The sequence below is a fragment of the Rhinoraja longicauda genome, chromosome 12 (genome assembly GCF_053455715.1).
Source record: "Rhinoraja longicauda isolate Sanriku21f chromosome 12, sRhiLon1.1, whole genome shotgun sequence".
Lineage (NCBI taxonomy): Eukaryota > Metazoa > Chordata > Chondrichthyes > Rajiformes > Arhynchobatidae > Rhinoraja > Rhinoraja longicauda.
In genome coordinates this window covers 41204612-41231164 of record NC_135964.1, presented here as the reverse complement: position 1 = coordinate 41231164, position 26553 = coordinate 41204612, and the positions used below count along the sequence as shown (strand labels likewise).

Sequence of the window (26553 nt, the reverse complement as noted above, 5' to 3'; positions counted from 1 at the left end):
AGATTAAATTTACAGAAACTATGCTGAGCTAACAAAATAGCTTCTCATGATTCAAATCATAAATATTTCAAAGTATTGTAATCAATTATAAAATTTATGGGGTAGAAAGAGGGAAACCATTTCATCTAGTGAGGCATATGAGGGCACATAATGTCTCACAATCAGAGTTAGGCAAGATTAAAGACAAGAAGCAATTCTTCATATAGTGGTTAGTGAAAACTGAGAACACCCTTCAAAATAAATGGGGATCAATGATAAACATTGGAATTGAGACCAGAAGATTTTTAATGAGCAAGGATATTAAGGGAATATTTAGCTAATGTTATCCCACTTTTCAAGAAAGGCAAGAGAGAAAACGGGGAATTATAGACCAGTTAGCCTGACATCGGTGGTGGGGAAGATGCTGAAGTCAATTATTAAAGAGGTAATAACGGCGCATTTGGATAGCAGTAAAAGGATTGGTCCAAGTCAGCATGGATTTATGAAGGGGAAATCCTGCTTGACTAATCTTTTGGAATTTTTTGAGGATGCGATAAGTAAAATGGATGAAGGAGAGCCAGTGGATGTAATGTATCTAGACTTTCAGAAAGCTGATGTCACACATGGTGAGCAAAATTAAAGCACATGTCATTGGAGGTAGGTATTAACATGGGTTGAGAATTGGTTGGCAGGCAGGAAGCAAAGAGTAGGAATAAACGGGTCCTTTTCAGAAAGGCAGGCAGTGGCGAGTGGAGTGCCGCAAGGCTCGTTGCTGGGGCCGCAACTATTTATAATATATATTAATGATTTGGATGATGGAATTAGAAGTAACACTAGCAAGTTTGTAGATGATACAAAGCTAGGTGGCAGTGTGAACTGCGAAGAGGATGTTAGGTTGCATGAGTGGGCAGATGCAATATAATGTAGATAAATGTGATGTTATCTACTTTGGCGGCAAAAACAATGAGGCAGATTATTATCTCAATGGTGTCAGATTAGGTAAAGGGGAAGTGCAACGAGACCTGGGTGTCCTTGTACACCAGTCACTGAAAGTAAGCATGCAGGTACAGCAGGCAGTGAAGAAAGCTAATGGCATGTTGGCCTTCATAACGAGAAGATTTGAGTATAGGAGCAAAGAGGTTCTTCTGCCATTAGAAGTTGTATAGGGCCCTGGTGAGACCACATCTGGAGTATGGTGTGCAGTTTTGGTCTCCTAATTTGAGGAAGGACGTCCTTGCTTTTGAGGCAGTGCAGCGTAGGTTCACGAGGTTAATCCCTGGGATGGCGGTACTGTCAAATGAGGAAAGATTGGAAAGACTGGGCTTGAATTCACTGGAGTTTAGAAGGATGAGAGGGGATCTTATAGAGACGTATAAAATTATAAAAGGACTGGACAAGCTAGATGCAGGAAAAATGTTCCCAATGTTGGAGGAGTCCAGAACTAGGGGCCACAGTCTAAGATTAAAGGGGAGGCCGTTTAAAACTGAGGTGAGATGAAACTTTTTCACCCAGAGAGTTGTGAAATTGTGGAATTCTCTGCTACAGATGGCAGTGGAGGCCAATCCACTGGATGAATTAAAAAAATAATTACTCTAGGGGCTAGTGGAATCAAGGGATATGGGGAGAAGGCAGGCACAGGTTACTGATTGTGGATGATCAGCTATGATCACAATGAATGGCGGTGCTGGCTCGAAGGGCCAAATGGCCTCCTCCTGCACGTATTTTCTATGTATCTATGCATCTAAACCAAGATAGGTAAAGGGTGCACATAAAGTTCAATCGAATTGAATGATGGAATGGGTCTAATCTTGCTCTTATATTAGTTATTCAGCTATAAACCCTTATTAATAAACTTATTAATAAGTTATTAATAAGATAATTAGGGGATTGGACACATTAGAGGCAGATAACATGTTCCCAATGTTGGGGGAGTCCAGAACAAGGGGCCACAGTTTGAGAATAAGGGGTAGGCCATTTAGAACGGAGATGAGGAAGAACTTTTTCAGTCAGAGGGTGGTGAAGGTGTGGAATTCTCTGCCTCAGAAGGCAGTGGAGGCCAGTTCGTTGGATGCTTTCAAGAGAGAGCTGGATAGAGCTCTTAAGGATGGCGGAGTGAGGGGGTATGGGGAGAAAGCAGGAACGGGGTACTGATTGATAGTGATCAGCCATGATCGCATTGAATGGCGGTGCTGGCTCGAAGGGCTGAATGGCCTACTCCTGCACCTATTGTCTATTGTCTATTGAAAAAGGATTGAAAATGTTGTATTTAACCATTTATACATAACTGTGCCGCAAGAGATACTGTTTGATTCTTCACCCCTTCTGCTATATGGCTATCTAATGAATAGGGAGTAGACATTAATGCACACTGAGTATAAAGATAATGGTTACCATTTTCTCTTCTACATCCCAGTTTGAGAATTTCACAGGTAGATAGGGTGGCCACAAAGGCTTTCAGCACATTGGGTATAGAAGTTGGAAGATCATGTTATAGTTATAGAAGACGTTGGTGAGGCCACATTTAAGGTATTGTGCTCAGTTTTGGTATCCCTGCCATAGGAAAGATGTCATTATGCTGGAAAGGGCGCAGAGAAGATTTACGAGGATGTTGCCAGGACCTGAGCTATAGGGAGAGGTTGGGCAGGCTATGAATGGCGGTGCTGGCTCGAAGGGCTGAATGGCCTACTCCTGCACCTATTGTCTATTGACTACGAAATAAAGGCACAAAGTGCTGGTATCACAAAAAGCTGGAGTAACTCAGCGGGCCAGGCAGCATCTCAGGAGAGAAGGAATGGGTGACGTTTCGGGTTGAGACCCTTCTTCAGAAGTGCTGGAGTAACTTGGTGTGTCAGGCAGTATCTCTGGAGAACATGGGCTAACAACGTCAGAGCAGCAGGTATTACAGAGGGGAAGCAGTGAGAGAGGGTCTCACAGAAATCCCGTCAGAGAGAGAGAACTTCAAAGTAGGCATCAGTCTGAAGAAGGGTCCTGACCCAAACATTCACCCATCCATATTCTCTAGAGATGCTGTTTGACCCACTGAGCTACTCCAGCACGTTGTGCCTTTTTTCCCCTCCCAAAATATAGTTACATTTTGTAATCTCTGAGCAGTCATATAAACATATTGAATAAGTAGTCAAAAATGATATCCTCAAATGACCGTGACTGAGATAAAATATCCCCCTAAATCCTTTCTGCAGCATTTGGTATAGTCGGGTTCATTGTCCTTTTTGTCATTTAAATGCCTGGGGCATCTTTTGTGACTCGAGAGATACAGCTTGGAAACAGGTGCCTGCCGAGTCAGTTCCGACAAGCGATTACCCCATACACTAGGGACAAATTATAATTTACAGAAGCCTACAAACCTGCAACTTTTTTTTTAAAATCAAAAATATTTATCCAAACATTAAAATAATATATACAATACAATAAAACCAAAACAGAACCCACCACCAGAATACTATACAAACAAATATACCAATTGAAACTATTATACAATTATATTACAATCCCCATCCAGGATACATCCAACCCCCAACCTGCACCTCTTTGGAGTGCAGGAGCACATAGAGCAAACCCATGTTGTCACAGGGAGAACGTAACTCTGTGCATACAGTACCCATAGTCAGGATTGAACCCGGGCCTCTGGAGCTGTAAGGCAGCAACTCTACCGCTGCACCACTATGCTGCCTTCTTCAGATCCATTCCCACTGATCTAATGGTCAATACCTCTCCAGAAATTACTTTTCTGCCCTTCCTCACAGATACTCATTCCTGTTTTTTCTTATCAAAACAATAGGTCTTTACACTGAAACTTTTCTCTTTCCACAGATGCTGCCCAACTTGCTTATTGTTTCCAGCATTTGTTGTTTTTAATCTCCGTCTCATCGCTGCTCTCTGGTGAAACAGCCCACTCTCATAATTCCAGCTTAAATGAATGAAAAGTATGATTAATGCACTCTTTTGGCTGATGGTGAGGGAATAATAATAAAACTATATAAAACACAAAATTATCAGAAGGTATCACAAAATGCTGGAGTAACTCAGCAGGTCAGGCAGCATCTCCGGAGAGAAGGAATGGGTGACGTTTCGGGTCCAGACCCTTCGTCAGACTGATGTCAGGAGAGAGGATGGGACAAAGATAGGATGTAGTTGGAGACAGGAAGACAGTGGGAGAACTGGGAAGGGGGAGGGGAAAGGGAGGGTCAGAGGAACTATCTGAAGTTAGAGAAATCAATGTTCATACCGCTGGCATATAAGCTGCCCAAGCGAGATATGAGAGATGCTGTTCCTCCAAATTGCGGCGGGCCTCACTATGACAATGGAGAAGGCCCATGACAGAAAGGTCAGACTGGGAGTGGGAGTTGAAAGGCTGAGCCACCGGGAGATCAGGTTGGTTAAGGCGGACTGAGCGAAGGTATACCTTCGATTTGAACCAGCATCTACAGTTATTTTCCTACACAAATTATCAGGAGAGTTCATTTTACCACATTTACTACCGATTATATTTTCAGGGATAGAAAATAACAATGAAAAGGGTCTTGGGGTCCAGAGACCACATCTAATGTTACAAAGAGAGCAGAATATTTTAAAAAATCTTCAAAAGGGAGATACTTTTAATTGGGACCTCGGTGACAACGGTTTACGAGTTTGAGGAGTGACGCCAGGAGGAATTTCTTTAAACACAGGAATGCCTGCTAATAATTGAACCTGGGGCTATTTGTGAAATAAAAAGTGAAGAATATTTGAAACAGAGATCAATCACATATGAATGGGACAGTGTGATTGCTTTGGCAAGGAGACAATTAGATAATTTGATTTCATGGTTTTATTTTTACCCCATTTCGCTTGATCCCTTAAGACCTTTGGTCTAACATCAAGTCGTGTATTAGTCACAGTTTTCTCTAGCACAGTTAAGAAGACGGAGGCCATTGTCTTTGCTATCCACTGCAAAGTTTGCTCCTTAGCTACTGACTCTGTTACCTCTCCCAGCTTCTAAACCAAATCAGGCTACTGACAGCCCCAGTATCTGGTTCAACCCTGGGTCAAAGCTTTTTCATCAGCAATCTGATTACATTCATCTGCAGACTGAGTAAACAAATTTCTTCACTTCCTTTCACATTGGAGTTTTACATTATCTTTAACCAGACTAGGCTGCTCTAACATCCTCCTTCCAGGTTTAGCATCCTTTATCCCCCATAAACACTAACATTAAAAAGGAAAGACACAAAATGTTGAGGAGTAACTCAGAGGGCCAGCCAGCATCCCTGGAGAACATGGATAGGTGACGTGTTGGGTCGGGACTTTTCATGTTCTCCAGAGATGCTTCCTGACCCGCTAAGTTACTCCGGCATTTAGTGTCTTTCCATGGTAAACCAGCATCTGTTGTTCCTTGTTTCTACCAACATTAAAAGCTTTACTCCATGTAGCATCACCCCTTGTTATTGATTTACGTAAGCTTTCTATTCCGTGTCATAATAATAATAATCACCCTCATCAACAAATTGCTCCAGTTTTCCCCTCAGCTTTCAACTCTCATTTCCCATGTCAAAACTTTATCCACAAATTTATTTGCAAAGGATTTGGCATGTCCTATACATCAAAACTTTAACTATAAAACTTTAGGGGCGGCAGGGAGGTGCAGTGGTAGAGTTGCTGCTTTACAGCTCCAGAGAGCTGGGTTCGATCGATCCTGACTAAGGGTCTGAACAGAGTTTGTATGTTCTCCCCGTGACCGTATGGGTTTTCTCTGGGAAGCTCCGATTTCCTCCCACACTCAAAAGACCTATAGGTTTGTAGGTGAATTGGCTTGGTATTAATGTAAAATTGTCGCTACTGTGTGTAGAATAGTGTTAGTGTGTGTGGATCGCTGGTCGGTGTGTATCTCTAAACTAAACCAAACGAAAGCAACCGTGTGCCAAGTTGTTGTCTGAATTCTGCACTATGACAGGGGAATCCAGTCCTGAGCAATTGATTCATTGACGGTATTCCTGCCACTGAACTAAAATGCTGGGAGTACAATCCCTAGACAATAGATTTGAGCACATGATTGCAATTATGTGCAATAGTAAGCAATTGCTGCACTGTTAGATGTGTCATATTTGAGAGGGAAAGCTAAACTAAGGTCTGTGTTTCCAGATGGTTTGCAAATAATCCTATGAAACTATTTTCAGCAAAACTGTAGAAGATTTCTTGGTGTTGTGGCCAACATTAACCATTGAAACTTACTGCACAGAACGTAGCCATTCACCCATTGCATCTGTGCCAGCCGAAGATGCCATTTAGATCACTGTCACTTCCCAGGCTTTGGTCGAAAGCCTTGTAGATTATAACTGTTTCATTGCACATTGAGCTATTTATAAATGTGATGTATAAATCAGCTCTCACCACCCTGTCAATGATTTCGAACCCCCACTGCAGTTAAAAGGCTCTGCACAAATCCTTCTATGAATTAATTTAATTAACTTAAATTTATGCCTCCTGAGTACTAATCCATTTACTGAGGGAAATAAAGTCTCTTTCTTTCAATACTCACAGTTCTAAACACCTTAATTAAATCTTCTCCAAGTTCCAAAAAGAAGCATCAGCTGAGTCAGATTCACCTCATTACTCACACTACAGCTCTGGCAACTTTCAAGTAAACCTTCTTGTTTTTCCCACCCCCCACCATGCTGCTCTCATATCATTCCTAAAGGCTGATGTACTCAGATGTACACAGCATTCTATCCATTGCCCAACTAGAGGTTTCTGCAGTTCTGTGACTTCCCAGCACCTATCCTCTATTCCACAACCAAAACATGCAATTATTCTATATGCCTTCTTAACTATCAATGATTCTATGATACTTTATTGTCCCATGTACCTAGGTGCATTGAAATTCTTTGTTTTTGCATACAATCATACAGCAGGCGTCACCTAGGCAGTACAAAAATGGCCACCACGTTTCTGGCGCCGACATAGTTCCAATTTTTTTTAATCAACAGTCTTATCTACTCGTAGCGGTGAACCAGGTCTGCCCCCATAGGTGGCAGCAGGCAGTCCCATCGGGTCCCCTCTCACTCTCAGTGGCCCTCCTTGCTATCGGCGGCCCTCTTCGTTCTCAGCCGTGCGGGTCCTTCCTATGCTCTTGGCGGCCCTCCTTGTTCTCCCTCCTGTTTATCGGCAGTGCGGATCCTCCCTTCGCTCTCAGCGGCCCTCCTCCCACTCGGTGACGCGGGCCCAATTCTCTACCACTTCTACATTATTTCCTTTTTTTTTTTGCATCCCCCAAATGCAATATCCTGATAAAATTCAATTTGCCATCTCATGCGGACTTAACCAATCTACTGATATTTTTCTGCCACTTCCATTCTTATACAGGTCCACTGCCGATTTTTCAGCACCCTTGGTTCCAGAGCCTTTCTGGATTATCCATTTTGCCAGACCACCAGAGGTCACGGACTCCGCGAGGGGTCCAACGGAACAGGAACAGTCCACCTCGGCTGCTGAGGGCATGAGATACCAGCCAGCAAAGTTTGCCTTTGTGTAATTAGCTCCCGTAAAGCATCTTGGAACATTTTACTACAATAAGACAGAGGTGCAAAAGTTAGGTCAGATGCAGGCTTTAAAGAGTGTCTTAAAGGATGAAAGAGAGTTTAGACATTAGTTAAGGAAGGGAACTACACAGCTTGGATTCTTGCCAGCGAATATGGCTGGTACCAGTGATATTAGTTTAGTTTAGAGATATAGCGCAGAAACAGACCCTTTGGCCAACCAAGTCTGCGCTGTCCAGCAATCACCACACACCAACACTATCCTACACACGACTAGGGACAATTTACAATTTTACCAAGCCAATTAGCCTACAAAGTGTTACATCTTTGGAGTGTGGGAAGAAACCAGAACATCTGGAGAAAACCAACGCAGGTCACGGGGGTAACGTACAAACTCCATACAGCACCTGTAGTCAGGATCAAACCTGGGTCTCTGGCGCTGTAAGGCAGCAACCCTGTCGCTGCGCCACTGTGCCGTGTTAAGTATAGAGATATTCAGGAGGCAAGAATTGGAAGATAACTCAGGTGGTCCAAATGGGTTGGAGGGATTATAGACACGGGGAAGGGCAAGTCAATGGAAAGTTCTGAAAACAAGGATGAGAACATTGAAATTCAAGGCAGTGTTTTACCTGGAGCCAGTGTAGGTCAACTAGAACAGGGGCAGAGGATACATGGGATCTGGTCCTAATTAGGGTACAGGGAGCAGAGTTTTGAATGAGAAACATATGGAGGCTAGAACACAAACGAGTCAACCAGGGGTGCATTGGAATAATCAAGCCTGAAAATACTAAAAGCATTGTTGGTTTCAACAGCAGATTGCTTAAGTCAAAGCTGTTTTTGGAGATATTACCATGATGGAAATAGGAAGACTTTATATCTAAAGTCTGTCTTAGTCAAAAATGACGCCCGAGTTGTGAACAGTCTGCTTCAGTTTCATATAGCTGCCAGGTAGAGCGATGAAACAGGTTGCCAGGAAAACATGTGGGTAATGGTGATGGAATATGTGATGACAATAATGTCAGTGTCATTAATACTTAATCGGAAAGATTTTCAGCTCATCCAGTGGTTGTATTGAGTAACCAGTCTGACAGTTTCGACACAATGGAATTGAAGGGAGTGGATGGAGCCCAGAGAGGTGAAAGTGAATCAGGGCTGGTATTTTTAACATACATGTAGAAACTGACACTGTATTTTTGGATGATGTTGCTGTAAAACAGCACAGAGACCAGAAGCAAAAGTTGGCCAAAGGTATGCCCTTGCAGAAACAACAGAATAAACGATGTGTGGGGAGTAGGCTTTGCAATAATCACACTAGAACTGGTCAGGACATATGGTTTGATACAGGGAAGTAACACTTGATTCATTACAGTTGATAAGAGGTAGGTTGATTGTGAAAAAGTTGATTTCTTTCTAACAGTCTGGTACAAAGACAAAGTGATGGAGGAGTGAACTATCAGGGATTATCGTACAGGGAGCAGATGTTTAAAAGGACATACTGTTATTTCCATGCAACATTTACATTATGCCTCCCACACGTAATTAAATAACAGTATTGCACTATTTCATGTCCAAGTACTTGAAATTTAAGACACAAAATGCTGGAGTAACTCAGTGGGTCAGGCGGCATCTCTGGAGAGATTCCTGGGATGGCAGGACTTTCATATGAAGAAAGACTGGATAGACTCGGCTTGTACTCGCTGGAATTTAGAAGATTGAGGGGGGGATCTTATAGAAACTTACAAAATTCTTGAGGGGTTGGACAGGCTAGATGCAGGAAGATTGTTCCCGATGTTGGGGAAGTCCAGAACAAGGGGTCACAGTTTAAGGATAAGGGGGAAGTCTTTTAGGACCGAGATAAGAAAGTTTTTTTTCACACAGAGTGGTGAATCTGTGGAATTCTCTGCCACAGAAGGTAGTTGAGGCCAGTTCATTGGCTATATTTAAGAGGGAGTTAGATGTGGCCCTTGTGGCTAAAGGGATCAGGGGGTATGGAGAGAAGGCAGGTACGGGATACTGAGTTGGATGATCAGCCATGATCATATTGAATGGCGGTGCAGGCTCGAAGGGCCGAATGGCCTACTCCTGCACCTATTTTCTATGTTTCTATGTTTTGGGTCAAGACTCACCTTATTTAAAAAGTAAGATCATTAATCATTTGCAAAATAAGTAGTATTTATAAAGAAAGAATAATTTATTAATTTTTAAAAAATATAATTTCAATGTTGACAGAATGACATACTGTAAGAGTTGACAATGCTGAGAATATTCAATTGCGTGATCATACATTTTTTAAACTTTAATAAATCTCTGGCAAATGAAAATTGAATTTGAAGGCACAACTAAAAGCGCCAGTTTTCCAACTACTGTCTTTCAATAAGAAACTGGATGTCTTTACAGAGAGAGACAATGGCACTAGATGGTTTCTGATTTTCTTTCAGACTCTTGCCAAACCTTGATGTTTCTTCAGCAGCTTGTAGGATCAGGTTTACATGAGACAGTAAGAGCTGAGGCTTCTGACCTCCAAGCCACATGTCCCACAAATAATCAGAGAGAAGGAGCAACGTTGCAGCTGTGAGAGAAGACAGAATTAAATAGCTTTAAAAATATCAGTTGCATATAACACAGCAAATTAAATGTTACATATGATATTTTTATACCCTTTTTTTATTGTGGCATGTGTTGCATTTTGTAGAGGTCACGTCTTCAGGGCATTTGCCATGTTAAAAGCATCACATCAAGAGAACATTGTTAAAATAGGTGTTAAAATAATTAAAAATTGTTAAAACAGAGATGTTCACGGGCAACTCATCTGATTTACTGTTCTTTGCCACTGTACAGATTAAGGATACACTTCCTGGTGCTCATAATGCCCTTAAATATAAAAAGTTACCTCATCCATCTATTTGATTTTAGTTAATGAAATGTTTTTTCTTATTTAAATATGCATGTAATGTATTATTTCTGGGAGGAAATTGTTTGTATATGAAACATCTTTTAAAAAGTGTCCGTCTAAAAAAGAATAAATATCTGATGAATATGGCAATGTGAAAGCCAACCTGACCACCAGATAAAGAAACAGTGATGGGATCAAGTTGCTGGTTAGCTGGTAGTTAGACAGAGAGCTGTTTGCTAGGTTTAGTACGTGGATCGGCTCATGGTTGGCTTCCATACCTGCGCATTGCAAAGCAGAAGCCAGGAATGAGCAGCAGGTCTAATGCCGGGGCATCTGATCTCCTGCTGCACCTCTGAACTCAGTGCTGAGCTCTGGGGAGAGACATCTGGGCTGAGAAGTTGCAGGTACGTTATTTTCTGCCCCCTCAACTTAATGGCAGGAAGAGCTGGAGTTATGAAAAGCTATGCGTAGGAGTGGTTTGTTTTTTTAATCTTCTTTATTTTATTTAATTTTGGTATTTTTAATGATCTAAAGTGTATGACATAAATTTATTGATTTTCAATTTTTGACATTTTAAATTCTTTTGAATTGATTTAGGTTTGGGTTTATTATTAGCGCAATGTAGCTAGGTACAGTGAAACGCATTGTTTTGCATGCTATCCAAACAAATCAGATATACTGTACATGTATACAATTAAGTCTGATTCAAGTACAATCGATGGAGCAAAGAGGGAGAGCGCAGGATGCACCTCGACATTGTGGCAAATCAGTTCCTTAGACAAAATCCAATGTCTGCAATTGGGTAGAGGTGATTTGGACAGCACCCTAGCTTATGGAAGGATCGTTCAGAAGTCAGATAACGAAGGAGATGTTCCTGAATCTGTTGTGCGTGCTTTCAAACTTCTGTACTTTATTTTATTTTTAAATCATCCAATCATCAATACCCAATCATCAGGTATGAAACAGCAGTTCAAAAGTGTCGCACTGTCAATAAGTCAGGAAAATGATCAGATACAAGACTTCAGGATGCCAACTGGATGGCTGTGGTGATGAGAAAATAAGGAAAAATTGACCATCGGCACTGCAGAAAGTCTAGTCTTCGGAAAAGGATGGTCAGCAAGCAAGATTAATCATTAACTTGACTGCTAATACCAATAAGCAAGGAACAGTAAAACCTCAATAATATTGGCTTCAAAAGCTACATTAAATCTAAATTGCAGGTGCTACATGTTAAAGAAAGAATGCTTTATCTTGGACATTGTGGAAACATCATAGGTGAAAGTTGGAACATGAAAATGAGCTCCTGATTTTTAAACAATAAATGTTGACTTGCTACAGTTTGGACAATCAGGAAACACAACTATATATTATAGCAATGATTCTTAAACGCACAACATTACCTTTTTTCTTTAAACTTGCATTAGGGTTAGGGTTAGAAATTAATTTCCTGTGACAAGAAATTGGTTAACATGTCTGTGTAATTTTTTTGTGTACAATTTCAATCCAATGATTCAACATGCAGGAAATTAAACGTGTTTAAAAAATCAGGTGCTATCAACCGCATCTGTTGATACTGTACAATAATATTTAACAGCATCAGACATTTGCGCTATTATTATCTGAAGAAAAAGAACTTAAGGAGGAATAATTCAGAGTTTAAAAAATACCATAAAAAGGAATTAAAATTAAATGTGCAAATGAATTCCAAAGAACTCATCAGATTCAATTTTTGATCAGCTGGAATTTTTTCCCCCTGGAAATATTGTCTCAAATTAAAAACCATAATTTCATTCAAACAATTCGATCCACTTCAGGTTTCATTAGTTTTATCTAGTAGGTTGGAAGCAATAAATCAAATATCTGAAGATAATAAGGAACGTTTCAAAAACCTGAGCAAAAAGCAGTATTGATATTATTTAAAATACTGATTTATCAAATGCTTTCATAAAGGGAAAACAAATCCATGATACTGTGGATTTAAATTGGCTTTTTAGGTTTTAACAAGCACAGAGAGCAAGAGACACAGCAGCCAATAAAGTAATTTTTGGATAGGCACATGGAAATACTGTACATGGAATGGATGGATAGGGATTTTACGAAATAGATACAGTAAAAGATGGTCTTGTCATCTTGTTCGGCAGACATTGTGGGCTGAAGGACCGTTTTTGTGCTGTACTGTTCTATATTCTAACACCAACACCGTTGCTAAGCTGTAATAAAATATTTTACAATAATGAATGGCTGTAACTGGATATGGAAAAAATTAAATTAAAGGGAAGTTTAAATCATCTCTGGACTTTTTTCTAACTCTGGAAACACAGTAAAGGACTTGGTAAAAGGCTGAGGGAAGAATATATATTTACCTTTCCTTTCATGATCCTGTCCTTTTAATGCAGGAAGACAGACTGGTTTGATAACACTCTTGTAGATACACTTGTCCCCCAAGCCTTGATCCTCGAGCAGCTGAAGCATGATACAGGTGAAGAGATGCAAATGGTTCCCTATCAAACCATCTTCAGTTTCATTGTTAGTGACTCTACAGTAAAGCTGTAGTAGATGACGCCGGAAAATGGTGTCTCTCATAAGTTCTCGAGCCACAGTACCAGGAGGCAGGAGATTTTTCTGAAGCCATCCCAACAACGAGAACATTTGAGAGTCACTAAATGGATTTCCAATGGCTGCCTTGATAACCCATTGAGCTACAATGCATACGGTTGCTTTAACTGCACAATCCACTTCCTCTTTACTTTCTTGAGGGTCGATAGTTTCATCTGTGATTTCTGCATCCCAGTTACTAAATATGGACCTCAGTGAAATTTTGCATTCCTCTAAACAAGATTCTTCTTCTTCATTTTCTATATCCTCTTGCATCTTCTCTCTCTTCCTTCTGCCAAAACGAGTCATTCCCCAACCAAGTCCTTTAGCTTTATTCTTCTCTTTAATAACTTCTGTAAAGATTCATACAAGGTAAAATCAGTAAGTAGTAGCACACAAGACACTATTTATGTGGGTAAAAAATAACCCATTTAAATATTTGTGTTAGTCGTCCAAATGGATTAACGCTTTATTTTGTCTCCATGAGCTTAGCATGTTTAAAAACTGTAATTTTCTCCTTTATTTTAATTTTCTCCTTATTATTTAATATGATGTTAATACAAAGAAGAAATGTAATTTATTGCTGGATATTTCAGCATGAGCTAGTAGCTGCTTAGTTTAGTTTAATTCAGAGATACAGCGTGGAAACAGGCCCTTCGGCCCACCGAGTCCACACCGACCAGCGATCCCCTCACATTAACACAATGCTACTACTCGGGTAGATTTACGCATACACCAAGCCAATTAACCTCCATTGTGCTACTTTGCAACAAACTATCTATTCCTTTAGTACCCAATACCTATCGGGGTTTATGGTGGTCAATTAACTTGTTAACTCTGCATTGGGATGTGGGAGGAAACTGGAGTAACTGATGGAATTGCACAGTCACAGGGTGAATCAGCAAACACCACACAGATGACACAGGAAATTGGGATTGAGTCTGGGTCTCTGGAGGTGTGAGGCAGCAGTTCTGTCTGCTGTGCTACTGTACCACCCTGTGCCAGCAGATTATAATTTATAATCCATCAATTCTTTAATATCAACTGATTTAGATGACCTTTCCTGAAAACTTTATTTAAATGCAAGTAGGTTTGGTACATTGGCATTCATCAATCAGGGTATTGAGTATAGAAGTTGGGATGTTGTTACAGTTGTACCAGACATTGGTGAGGCCAAACCTGGAGTACTACATTCAGTTTTGGTCATCCTGCTATACGAAGGATGCTATTAAGACAGAAGGAGTGCAAAGATGATTTACGAGGATGTAGTCAAGACTAAAAAAGCTGAGCTACATGGAGAGGTTGGGCAGGCTAGGATTTTACATCTTGGAGTGCAGGTCAGACGAGTTAATGTTTCAGGTTCGATTTAGTTTATTGTCATGTGTACCAAGGTACAGTGAAAAGCTTTTATTGCATGCTAACTTTATGCATGCTTTATTGAAAGACAACACATGATTACAATCGAGCCATCCAGTGTACAGATGATACATGATAAAGGGTTATTCCGGGACATACAACGAGATCTGGGTGTCCTAGTGCATCAGTCACTGAAAGGAAGCATGCAGGTACAGCAGGCAGTGAAGAAAACCAATGGAATGTTGGCCTTCATAACAAGAGGAGTTGAGTATAGGAGCAAAGATGTCGTCCTGCAGTTGTACAGGGCCCTAGTGAGACCGCACCTGGAGTACTGTGTGCAGTTTTGGTCTCCAGGTTTGAGGAAGGATATTCTTGCTATTGAGGGCGTGCAGCGTAGGTTTACTAGGTTGATTCCCGGAATGGCGGGACTGTCATATGTTGAAAGACTGGAGCGACTAGGCTTGTATACACTGGAATTTAGAAGAATGAGAGGGGATCTTATCGAAACATATAAGATTATTAAGGGGTTGGACACGTTAGAGGCAGGAAACATGTTCCCAATGTTGGGGGAGTCCAGAACCAGGGGCCACAGTTTAAGAATAAGGGGTAGGCCATTTAGAACGGAGATGAGGAAAAACTTTTTCAGTCAGAGTTGTAAATCTGTGGAATTCTCTGCCTCAGAAGGCAGTGGAGGCCAATTCTCTGAATGCATTCAAGAGGGAGCTGGATAGAGCTCTTAAGGATAGCGGAGTCAGGGGGTATGGGGAGAAGGCAGGAACAGGGTACTGATTGAGAATGATCAGCCACGATCACATTGAATGGCGGTGCTGGCTCGAAGGGCCGAATGGCCTACTCCTGCACCTATTGTCTATTGTTATGACATTTCATTTGAACCAATCCAGGGCAAGTCAGGCAGAAAACATGGAGAAATTAAGTTAACGTTTCAGGTTTATGACCTTCCATAAAAACTAACCAGAGGGCTTTGTTTGGAAATATTACTGCTATATCACTCTCCACTGACTACCAAAGAACTGAAAGTTTTCCATTTTTAATTCAGACTTTAAACCTTTACAATATTTTTCTGTTTCATGCAAATAGGATCAATATATATCAAATAATTACAAAACAGCCTCATCACTGGTATCAGAGTAGACACTTAGCTATCTGCCTTGTTATATTAATAATAGCTTCATAACTAAGGCAAAGAAAAAAATCTTAAATTCTTCATGTTAACCTGGCCACCAGGCAGAGATGTTTCAAATTTTTTGCCAAGAAACTTGCATTACCCTCCTAAAGACAACTTGGATCCAAGGAGTAGTTGCAAGACTGTCGGCTTTCACTATGCCTACCATGAAACTGCAAGGTGATGTATATTGGTTTTGGGGGAGTTAAATGTCAGACGACCAGGATGAGGTACTGTTGCTGGAGGTCAAAGAAGTGAAAAGTGCTTGCCTGCTGTGCATCCCAAAAATATATTGAATAATATATTCAACAATAAGTGAAACACTTCATAAAACCAAACAAAATCAGGAGAATGACTGACCTCTTAATAAACAGCAAATGTTTTCAACAGATCTTCAGAGATTTTAGATTTCTGAGAATGTGATCACTGACAAGGCCAGGATTGAGAAGGTTGTGGTGAGCTTTAGTTGTAAGTGACTGAATGTTAGGCTGGTCTAGAGAGCAGGTAATAGTCAACCACATTACTCTGCCCTGAAGTTACATATAAATCAGATCCGGTCAGGGAGGATGTGAACCTAATGGGTTCGACCACAAACTGGTGGTTTCATGTTGCTGAGTATCAAGACTATATTTTACGTCTTATATTTAGTGATTGAATTGAAAGTGTAGATTTATTGAGTTGTGACCTGAGCCTATCTTTTGTTAATCCAGGTATCTGGTAACATTAACCACTATGCCATCATTATTGCATCCATTGTTTAGCACAACTGAATGATGTGACAAATAATATTTTAAAATTAAAACAAATTGATTAAAAGGCACAGGGAAAAGTAAAGACTTACTTTGCAATTCCTTGATGTTGTATTTGTGCGCCAGATTTTGTAGGAGCTCCTGCGTTTGGGATTCACCTCCTACAACACTCCACTTATGTAATAATAACAAGATCTCTGTGTGGCTCAGAACTTTTTCATTTAGAGCAATCCATCCTTTCTCTTTGTAGTCGTCAAAAGCACCCGCACGATGTTGTAAAACAGAACTCAATGTTTGCAAAAATCTTGAAAATGTTCTGTTCTCCATTTTTATCCTGCCCAAAAGAGAAACACATTGGGGTATTAGTTAATATACTAAGTGGAGATGAACAAATTCCCTTCTGACTCGTTTTTCCACCTTCCTTGTGATATTCTGGCTGGAGTCAGATCATAACATGCTTCTGGAGATTTGTGAGAATTTAGGAACCTTCTCACTAAGCAGAATGGCCAGGAACCAGAGAATTAAGAACCAGAGAACATAGGTTTAAGGTGAAGGGGAAAAGATTTAATAGGAACCTGAGGACTTTTTCAGGAGGCAGTTGAGGTAGGTACTATCGCAACGTTTTAGAAACATTCATACAAGTACATGGATAGGACAGGTTTAGAGGGACATGGACTAAATGCAGGCAGGTAGGACTAGTGTAGCTGGGACATGTTGGCCGGTGTGGGCCTGTTTCCACGCTGTATGACTCTATAACTGGGTGTCCGGTCAACAAAAGAAACACAAACTGCCCTGCTACTTAGACACATTTTAACAAATAAGTCAGGTGGAAGCCTGCTCCATTTCTTTTTATTACTCTTCCAATGATCAAACACTCACAAAAGCTTAGTCACACGAGGCTTGATTTTCATGCTGATGGTATATTAAAGCAGATCCTCACTGTTAGAAATACTCCATCTAGACATGATGTTAGATGAATTTCTGTTTGAATACTAAAGATCCCGTCATCATTGACGAACAAGAAATCTTCTAGAATAATGCAAACATCCATCTCTCAAATAATATTACAACTATTGTAACACAACTATTACATCGGTAATAAACTTTCAGCAGAACGTCATTAAATAACATATATTTCTTACCAAATATGTTGTATCAGAATAGTCAGAACAAACAGAAATTCATTTATAAGCAGAACAGGTAGAAACTTCCGAGTCATTTCTTTGTTTCCCAGGTTAGTGAGCCACAAGGTATGGAGGAGTGATATTAAGTCAGACATCAGTCTGTTTTCTAAAACCCTGGGGAAAAGAAAATTCAAATCAGTTTCAAAAGATAATTACTTACAATGGAAACTTCACATATAAAATCAACATGTTTGATAAACAGTTTATTACAGTAATGTAAACCAATGAATGTAATGGCAAAATCTCACTACAAGGATAGCAAACATGTTTGATAAAAAGTTTATTAAAGTAATGTAAACCAATGAATGTGATGGCTAAATCTCACTACAAGGATAGCAAATCTCAGAAGTATATCATGTGTAGTTCTTACACAGCTGTTTATAAGATCAAATCATTAGTATATAGTTTAGTTTATTGAACCGTGTACCGAGGTGCAGTGAATAGCTTTTGTTGCCTGCGAACCAGTCAGCAGAAAGACCATACATGATTACAATCGAGCCATCCAGAGCATGCTAAAGGGAATAACATTTAATGCAAGATAAAATCCAGTAAAGTCCGATTAAAAATAGGCGGAGGGTCTTGTGAGATAGATAGTAGCTCTGGACTGCTCTATAGTTGTTAACAGGATCATTCAGGAGCCCGATAATAGCTGGGAAGAAACTATCCCTGAATCTGGAGGTGTGCCCGTTCACACTTTTGTACTTCTTGCGTGATGGGAGAGAGGAGAAGATGGAGTGACCGGGGTAAGACTAATCTTTGATTGTGCTGGTGGCCTTGTTGAGGCAGCATGAAATGCTGGAACCAATACAAATGGTTTATAAAAGTGAAACACAAAATTGCACAGAGCAATGTTTTAAAAATAAATGAATTCAACAATTTAAAGCCTGACAAATTATTTTTTGAGTTTATTAAAATGTATCTTTTCATAAGTTAGAGAGAGAGCTGTTTGCTGCTGCTGTAGAGTATGAACATACCTTCTCTGTAAGATGTGCAATATCCAAGTCAGTAGGTTGTGGTCTCTGATCAGCTGATATGCTGCTTTTGGGATGTATGCTGCACGTAATAAAATCTGGATAATCTGATGCTTTAAAAAAAAAACTTGAAATAAGAGACATTTAAACACCAAGCAAAATATAACAATTACTTCTTCATGTTGCAGTACATTGTGAACTTAAACTTTACCTATTTTGGCTATTATAGTTCCAAGAGGAAACAACATCTTACCTCTGCTGTCTCATCGCACAATGGGCTGTTAAAAAAGCCTAAAAGGACATGGATTATTTTCTGATGGTCACAAAGCTCAAAGCAATGCTTGTCCTTTAAACTATTGACAAGAAGGTCGAGAATCCATTCACGTTCAATCTTATGCTGTAAAATAACACAAATATGGGATGAAGGGAGAAATCAGGAGGTTTAGATATAGGAGGTCATTTAGATTGCTTTGCTGGTTCAATAGCAAGTACACCCCAAATGTATCAAACACTGAAAATGGAGACTTCTACTTTTTGTATTGGCCAGTATGTGTCATTCATGGTTATGATCATTAATATTCTGCGTGGTTCCACGTATAATGGGAAATAAACTTGGAAGTCACACTTTACAAATAGGCTTTGCTAATAAGTTTTAGTGGATGCATTTCATCATATCATATACAATACAATACAATACAATACAATATATCTTTATTGTCATTGTACCCAGGGGTACAACGAGATTGGGAATGCGCCTCCCATACGATGCACTAATTTAGGTAATTTAGACAGCAGCAACCCAACGAAACGAACAGTTGTAACAGTTTTGGACAGGGTAAAGTGCAAGTTGATCTATGCGTTGTGGCCATCCGGCTCAGCAGGACCGGTTCATAGCAGCTATGGCCCTGGGGATGAAGCTGTTCCTGAGTCTGGAGGTGCGGGCATAGAAGGCCTTGTATCGTCTGCCCGATGGAAGGAGTTCGAACAGACTGTTGCAGGGGTGTGAAGAGTCTTTGTGGATGCTGGTGGCTTTTCTGAGGCATCGTGTGTTGTAGATGCCCTCCAAGTCTGGTAGCTGTGTTCCGATGGCCCTCTGAGCTCTATGGACTACCCGCTGTAGAGCTTTCCTTTCTGCCTCCGTGCAGCTGAGGTACCACACAGGGATTCCATGCGTTAGGATGCTCTCTATGGTGCAGCGGTATATCATATACATACAGCCGGAAACAGGCCTTTTCGGCCCTCCAAGTCCGTGCCGCCCAGTGATCCCCGTACATTAACATTATCCTACACCCACTAGGGACAATTTTTACATTTACCCAGCCAATTAACCTACATACCTGTACGTCTTTGGAGTGTGGGAGGAAACCGAAGATCTCGGAGTAAACCCACGCAGGTCACGGGGAGAACGTACAAACTCCTTACAGTGCAGCACCCGTAGTCAGGATCGAACCTGAGTCTCCGGCGCTGCATTCGCTGTAAAGCAGCAACTCTACCGCTGCGCTACCGTGCTGCCCATTTCCTAGGTCAAGAGTGTTTAATTGTCGTATGTACCAAAAACGGAACAATGAAATTCTTACTTGCAGCTTTAAAAAACAAGTCTTTAAACACAGCACTAATAGATAACATAATAAACAAAAGAAAAGTTCAATAAATTACCAAAACCGCAAATCTCTAGTGCAACCAGGACAATTCGTTGTTCATGGTTTAGTTGGTGTTTCTAGTGTTCAATACCCTGATGGTTGTTGGGAAGAAGCTGTTCCTGAACCTGGAGGTCACAGTTTTCAGACACCTATACCTTCTCAATGGCAGGAGTGGGACACAGGATATACATGCTTCAATATCTTACTCTTCCAATAGCCATTGCTAAATACGTACTTCTGGATGAATTATTATACAACATAAGAATAACACCCTAGATTTATCTTTCTTTAAACATCGATTCTCATCTGTTTTAAAGGAATTGAATCAGAGATTTTCTACACATGTATGACACATTGCCATGCTACTTAATGCTCTATTTAGAAAAAGTAAAATAATTTTACCTCCATATTAAAGCTGTAGAAAAGCTTAAAAAATCCAGGCACTTTCTTTAGGTCCAAATATTGATGTGTCAGAAGGAAATTATTAATCTTCATATACATGTGGTCCTCTATTGAGAAGTGAGGGAAAAAAACCCAATGTTATTTTAACAAGAAAAACCAATATTGAAAATAGAAAAGTTAGCTTTTAAACCTAACACTTACTCCTGGATTTGATCTTTCCTCTTTAATAGCAAACTAAGTTATCTTTAATCAGTGATGATTGTTTTGCTGAACTTTATTCCAGTTTTAAAGACAGTCTTTCTGCATTCGAAATTGCTTTAAAGTGAATTTAATAAAATCATTTTTAAAACCCGAAGATACACGAGTATGAGATTCTTTACAAAATATTTAGAATATCATTGACATTTATGTCGAGGGCCAAGGTTTGTGACAGACAATTAGTACAACTGTGTTCACACAGCGGTGATTACTCACAAAATGTAAATGCTTAACTGTACTTAATATGGCGACAATGGAAAACAAGTAGAATTAGGTACATTGTATGTTTGAAGAGCCACTTAAAAATGAATTTGCATTTTAGTTCTTCCAGATTACTATAAATGGAACAAAGATGTCCTTCATTTTCTTTGTTTTGAAGATTGATTCTAATAAACTAAAATAAACTATTTGAAGACAGAAATGCTGAAAAAATTCAGGAGGTTAGGCAAACCGAAAGAGAGAGAGAGAAACAGGCCAATGACTTTTCAGCAGAACATAATGTTTTCAGGTCAATAACCTTGCATCAGAACTGAGCTTCTGCAGTATTTTATTTAGGACAAATTTAGTATTTGTCGATATTTTCTTCCATGCTCTATTTTGTTCCTACCTCAAATGGCTGCAGTTGTGTATTCACTGGCAAACTGTTAGTTAAATTCGGTAAATATCTGCTCAGAATTCAGATCAACAGGGATTTTAAAAGGTACCAATCCTTAATAAAGGATTTATAAAATAAATGTTACTGGACATCTACACAAGCATACAATAGCATCTAAGTCCCAAATAGCCTAGCACCTTAGCGCTCTCCCACTGAACTTAATAGGTGCCCAGATATGACTGTATTTGACCTCTATTTCGGCTATGATCTGCATTTTAATGTGCAGAGACTGAGGTCAGAAGCAAACATAGTTTGACTGAGATCTTCACAACATCATTTATGTAAAGTACAATTTGGAGACCTTCCCTCATAGTTAAAGTGGAAAATATTTTAGTTCTGCCTCAATATACATCAGTCCCATATCATTTACTGACTTGGGAGTGGGCATGTTATCACACACACTAATAAACAGCAGAAAATTGAAAGCTTTAGTTTCACAAACCTGGTTTCAGCATCTGTTGTGCAACTTTAGCAATATAAAAAGCCAAGCAAAAGGTTAACCTGACATTAGGTTGTCGGATTCCATTCTTCACAACATCCAACAGATACAGTAGCTGGACAACAGAGAAAAAAGGGAAATCATCCATCATTATAAATTTGCAGGACAATATTTGAAGGTTAGGCATTCAGCTTTGGTTGAATGCAAAACCGCAAGCCCAATTACAGAAATGCAGAGAAAATAATGACCAAGAACATGTAAGCAATCAGAGAGTCATGACTGATTAATAAATTAGAACCCGTTTTGTGTTGTAAGTAACACAAAAAAGTTACTGTCTATAGGAAAGGTCGATATCGCAAAAAAATTAATGAGGTAGCACTGCGACTCTTTAAACCATTGGTGAGACCACATTTCCTGTCGTTTTTCTGCCATAAACTACTTAGATATTAATATTGTACACAGTTCTGATTGTTAAGATATGCAGAGAGATTAAAACCTACTGAAAAGGTCTGGACAAAAATGAAAAGGTTGAAAAACTGGGGGGAATTCCACTAGCATGAACAATTAAACAAACTGGCATATTGCCATAGAAAAAAGTTTGAAAGGTAATATAATTATTTGTTTTTAGGGTTCTAAAAGGGATTAGGCAATGTAAACATGACAGCTATTTCACATTGTCCAGTGCAAAAGAAGCAATGTGTAGCTTTTGTGGCGACAAGGGCAAATTTAAAATCAAGCCAGGGAGAGAATATTTCAAGGAACAAATATTCAATCTATGGAACAGATTCAATTGTGGAAACAATTACAATTAATAAAGTTAAAGGGAAATTAGGTTGTTTTGTTGCCGAAAAGGGATGGTGACATATTTTGGTTGGATATTAATGCTTGGTAGAAACTTCTGACTTTTAATCTTTTGTTTCTAAAAACCTTTAATACTAGTATTTTCTTCCTGCTGTAAACTAATAAACTATAAACTAATTAGAAGATATTAATTCATATGATCAATCAACAGCACCATCATTGTTGAAGCAAATGGGTCAATGGAAAACAGAATGTAAAAAAATTGGACCATGATTTTTTTCTCCTCCTTTTAATTTCCTTGGTTCCTATCTTTCACAATTAGTGCCCAGCTTTAAGTCCTGTTCTGACTGATTTTCCAATTGGAGTATTTTTCCTCTTCATGGACTGGTGGTGAATGACATATTCAAATAAAAGTAGGAATTGGTTTAGAGACCCCAAAGCATACGCTGAAATACGATTCTCGAAAAAAAATCATTTTTCTAGAACATCCCATGATTTTCGTAGTAGCGGTCAGATATGTGCCAAGAATTGAATATGTTCACTGACAGTGATGAATATTGGAAAACGTTCAATGTTTACAACTGACCACCGGATTGAGTGTCAGCATATTGCTCATGACATACCAGGTCATGGTAGCCTAGATCTTTCTAATTTTCCCAAGGAAGCTCACAATGTGGAAGTATATAAAGGCAGAGAGAGGAAAAGATAAAAATATATGGAGACACAGGAACTGCAGATGCTAGTTTACAAAAAAGACACAGGTCAGGCAGATCTCTGGAAACATGGATAGATGATGTTTCAGGTTGGGGCCTTTCTTCAGATTTGAATGACAGGCTGTATCTAACTCAGAGAAAATTTAAAGAAACTTTAGATTTACCTAGATTTAGCAACCTACTTCAGAAAGACGGCTCCTCTTAATCAGCAATGATTTTCCTAATTCTGAGTCTTGATCTGAACTTTGCAAAGATTTCTCATTTTATTAGAGATCCGTGAAATGAGATTTTAAAGGATCGTTTGGTATTTTTGATCCCTTAGCACATGATTTACAGAAAGTGTCTACATTAGTTCATTTTGGGAATCGAAAATCCAGGAGAAGCATTCCTTTTTAAAAACTGAATAATGATGTTAACACACAGTTCATTCCTGGACTTAGAAGATAAGGTCGATAATGGTTTGAAAATGTAAGTCAAGAACAATTCAATGGACTCCATGCATTTATCTAGGAGATTTCCACTTGCTTGTAAAGATTTGTTGCAAATTATATTCAACTTACTTGCCGTTTTTCTTTAAAATGAGCAGCTTCCAGATGCATGTGGTAATTGCCCAGTATGTGATAAGCAGCAGCTCTTATTTTAGGATCATAGCTGCTAAGCGATGCCACAGTTAATCCAAAAGCATTAACATCCACAAACTTGTAGCAGTCGACCACACTCTCTGCAGAAATAAACATTATTAAGATTTTAATTTAGCTGACCCTAGAGATTGTGAAGTATTCCAAAGAGCTTCAAAAACAAAGAATTACTTTCAAGCATAGTCACTATTATTCTCTAGAGAGATGTTGTAATTTCAGTACAAAACTCCACAAAATGACTACCATACTAAAGAGTGATCAACTATCGGGTTTAGATTGGAGAAGACTGGGTCTGAGTAGGCTGGGTCTCTATTCCATGGAGTGCAGGAGGATGAGGGGAGATCTGATAGAGGTATACAAAATCATGAGAGGAATAGATCGGGTTTATTTTAGTTTAGTTTAGTGATCCCCGCATATTAACACCATCCTACACCCACTAGGGACAATTTTTACGTTTATCAAGCCAATTAACCCTTAAACTTGTACGTCTTTGGAGTGTGGGAGGAAACCGAAGATCTCGGAGAAAACCCATGCGGATCACGGGGAGAACGTACAAACTCGGCACAGACAGCACCTACAGTCAGGATCGAACCCTGGTCTCCCGTGCTGCATTCGCTTTAAGGCAGCAACTCTACCGCTGCGCCACCGTGACCGCCCTGTAGATGCACAGTCTTTTGCCCAGAGTAGGGGAATCGAGGACCAGAGGACATAGGTTCAAGGTGAAGGGGAAAAGATTTAATAGGAATCCAAGGGGTAACATTTTCACACAGAGGGTGGTGGGTGCATGGAACAAGCTGCAAGAGGAGGTAGTCGAGGCTGGGACTATCCCATTGTTTAAGAAACAGTTAGACAGGTACATAGATAGGACAGGTTTGGAGGGATATGGACCAAGCGCAGGCAAGTGGGACTAGTGTAGCTGGGCCTGTTTCCACACTGTATCACTCTATGATTCTAAGACATTGGTAGGATCAAAGAAAAACAAGGAGTAAAAAATCAGAAAATGCAGCAAACATTCATCATGTTATGCATTTTCTGTGGAAAGGGAGTTATATTTTCAGGTTGAAGACATTTTGTTGAACTTCAACTTAAATCAGTATCTGTTTCGCTTCCCTGGATGATGCCTGACTTGCTGAGTGTTTCCAGCATTTCCCGTTTTTATTTCAGATTTCCAGCATCTGCAGTTTAAAAACAAAATACTGATAGAGAATTTCCTTACTCGACTTTAATACTGAAATAGCATTTATTGTGAAGGCTTTATTGGGAGACCAGATACAATGAAATGTGTTCTGATACACAGAAATAATCGTCTATCGTAAAATAGCTTCTGAGGCAGACACATCTATATGTTACCAAAACTCTCATCTTGTTTGTTTGTCCCCGAAATACAGCCAAAACGGTACACGATAGCGCAACAATTTTAGGCCCACCTTACTCACCATTGTCTTGCGGTGTGCAGCAACACGTTTCGTTCAAATTGGTGTTATATTTTAAAAGTTATTGACATTTAAACTTTAATAAATCCCTTTTCCACTTGCCATGCCCAAGATGGCCGCCGGGGGTGGGACACGCCCGAGTGACGGGAATGGCGGCCAATGATGGGGGGGGGGGGGAGTGTGAGGAGAGCTCTCCAGCTGCTGGCTGCCGCGCTGGCCGCCAAGGGCCGGGGTGAGTGGCTCTCTCTCCCCTTGCCCGCCCTCGGGGGTTTTAAGGGGGGTTGAGGGGGGATGGAGTGGGTGAGTGTGGGGGGTGGGAAGGGAATAAGAGGGGTTGATGGAGTGGGTGGGTAAGCGGAGGGGAAGGTGGGGAAAAGGGGGGGGTTGAGGGGGCTGGAGTGGATGAGTGGGGGGGGGGAGGGGAATAGACAATAGACAATAGAAAATAGGTGCAGGAGAAGGCCATTCGGCCCTTCGAGCCAGCACCGCCATTCAATGTGATCATGGCTGATCATTCTCAATCAGTACCCCGTTCCTGCCTTCTCCCCATACCCCCCGACTCCGCTATCCTTAAGAGCTCTATCTAGCTCCCTCTTGAATGTATTCAGAGAATTGGCCTCCACTGCCCTCTGAGGCAGAGAATTCCACAGATTCACAACTCTCTGACTAAAAAAGTTTTTCCTCATCTCTGTTCTAAATGGCCTACCCCTTATTCTTAAACTGTGGCCCCTGGTTCTGGACTCCCCCAACATTGGGAACATGTTTCCTGCCTCTAACGTGTCCAACCCCCTAATAATTTTATACGTTTCGATAAGATCCCCTCTCATCCTTCTAAATGGGGGGAGGGGAGGGTGCTACACCAATGGTTTGGACCCAATGGGTCCACGTTCGTCGTTTCAACTAAAACTCCACAGTTACAACGATTGATAATGCAATTTAAAGAGATCCATTTCAAGGTCAGGTAAATGATCACAAGGCACCCATGCTCTGATCTAATTTCACCGCTGGACAAAACATTCAGAGTCAATACGTGTTTTAAGTAATGCTATTGCTGGAATGTTATTAGTTTTCACACACGATTAACTTTCACACATCTGCAGTTCCTTCCTACCAATATCTTTCCTTTGATTTA

General features: G+C 40.1%; 1 protein-coding gene across 1 annotated transcript in view; it reads right to left on the bottom strand.

The window, feature by feature from the left end:
• Positions 1-9763: 9763 nt before the first annotated feature.
• Positions 9764-26553, bottom strand: part of urb1 (URB1 ribosome biogenesis homolog) — a 72796-nt gene continuing 56006 nt past the window's right edge. The window contains exons 31-39 of the mRNA XM_078409607.1: positions 23911-24071; positions 21840-21951; positions 20485-20591; positions 18696-18839; positions 18446-18555; positions 17430-17585; positions 16380-16621; positions 12768-13352; positions 9764-10080 (exon numbers count right to left, since the gene is read on the bottom strand). Coding sequence (XP_078265733.1) covers positions 9872-10080; positions 12768-13352; positions 16380-16621; positions 17430-17585; positions 18446-18555; positions 18696-18839; positions 20485-20591; positions 21840-21951; positions 23911-24071 — 1826 coding nt within the window. The 3' untranslated portion in view covers positions 9764-9871. The remainder of the gene's footprint in view (positions 10081-12767; positions 13353-16379; positions 16622-17429; positions 17586-18445; positions 18556-18695; positions 18840-20484; positions 20592-21839; positions 21952-23910; positions 24072-26553) is intronic.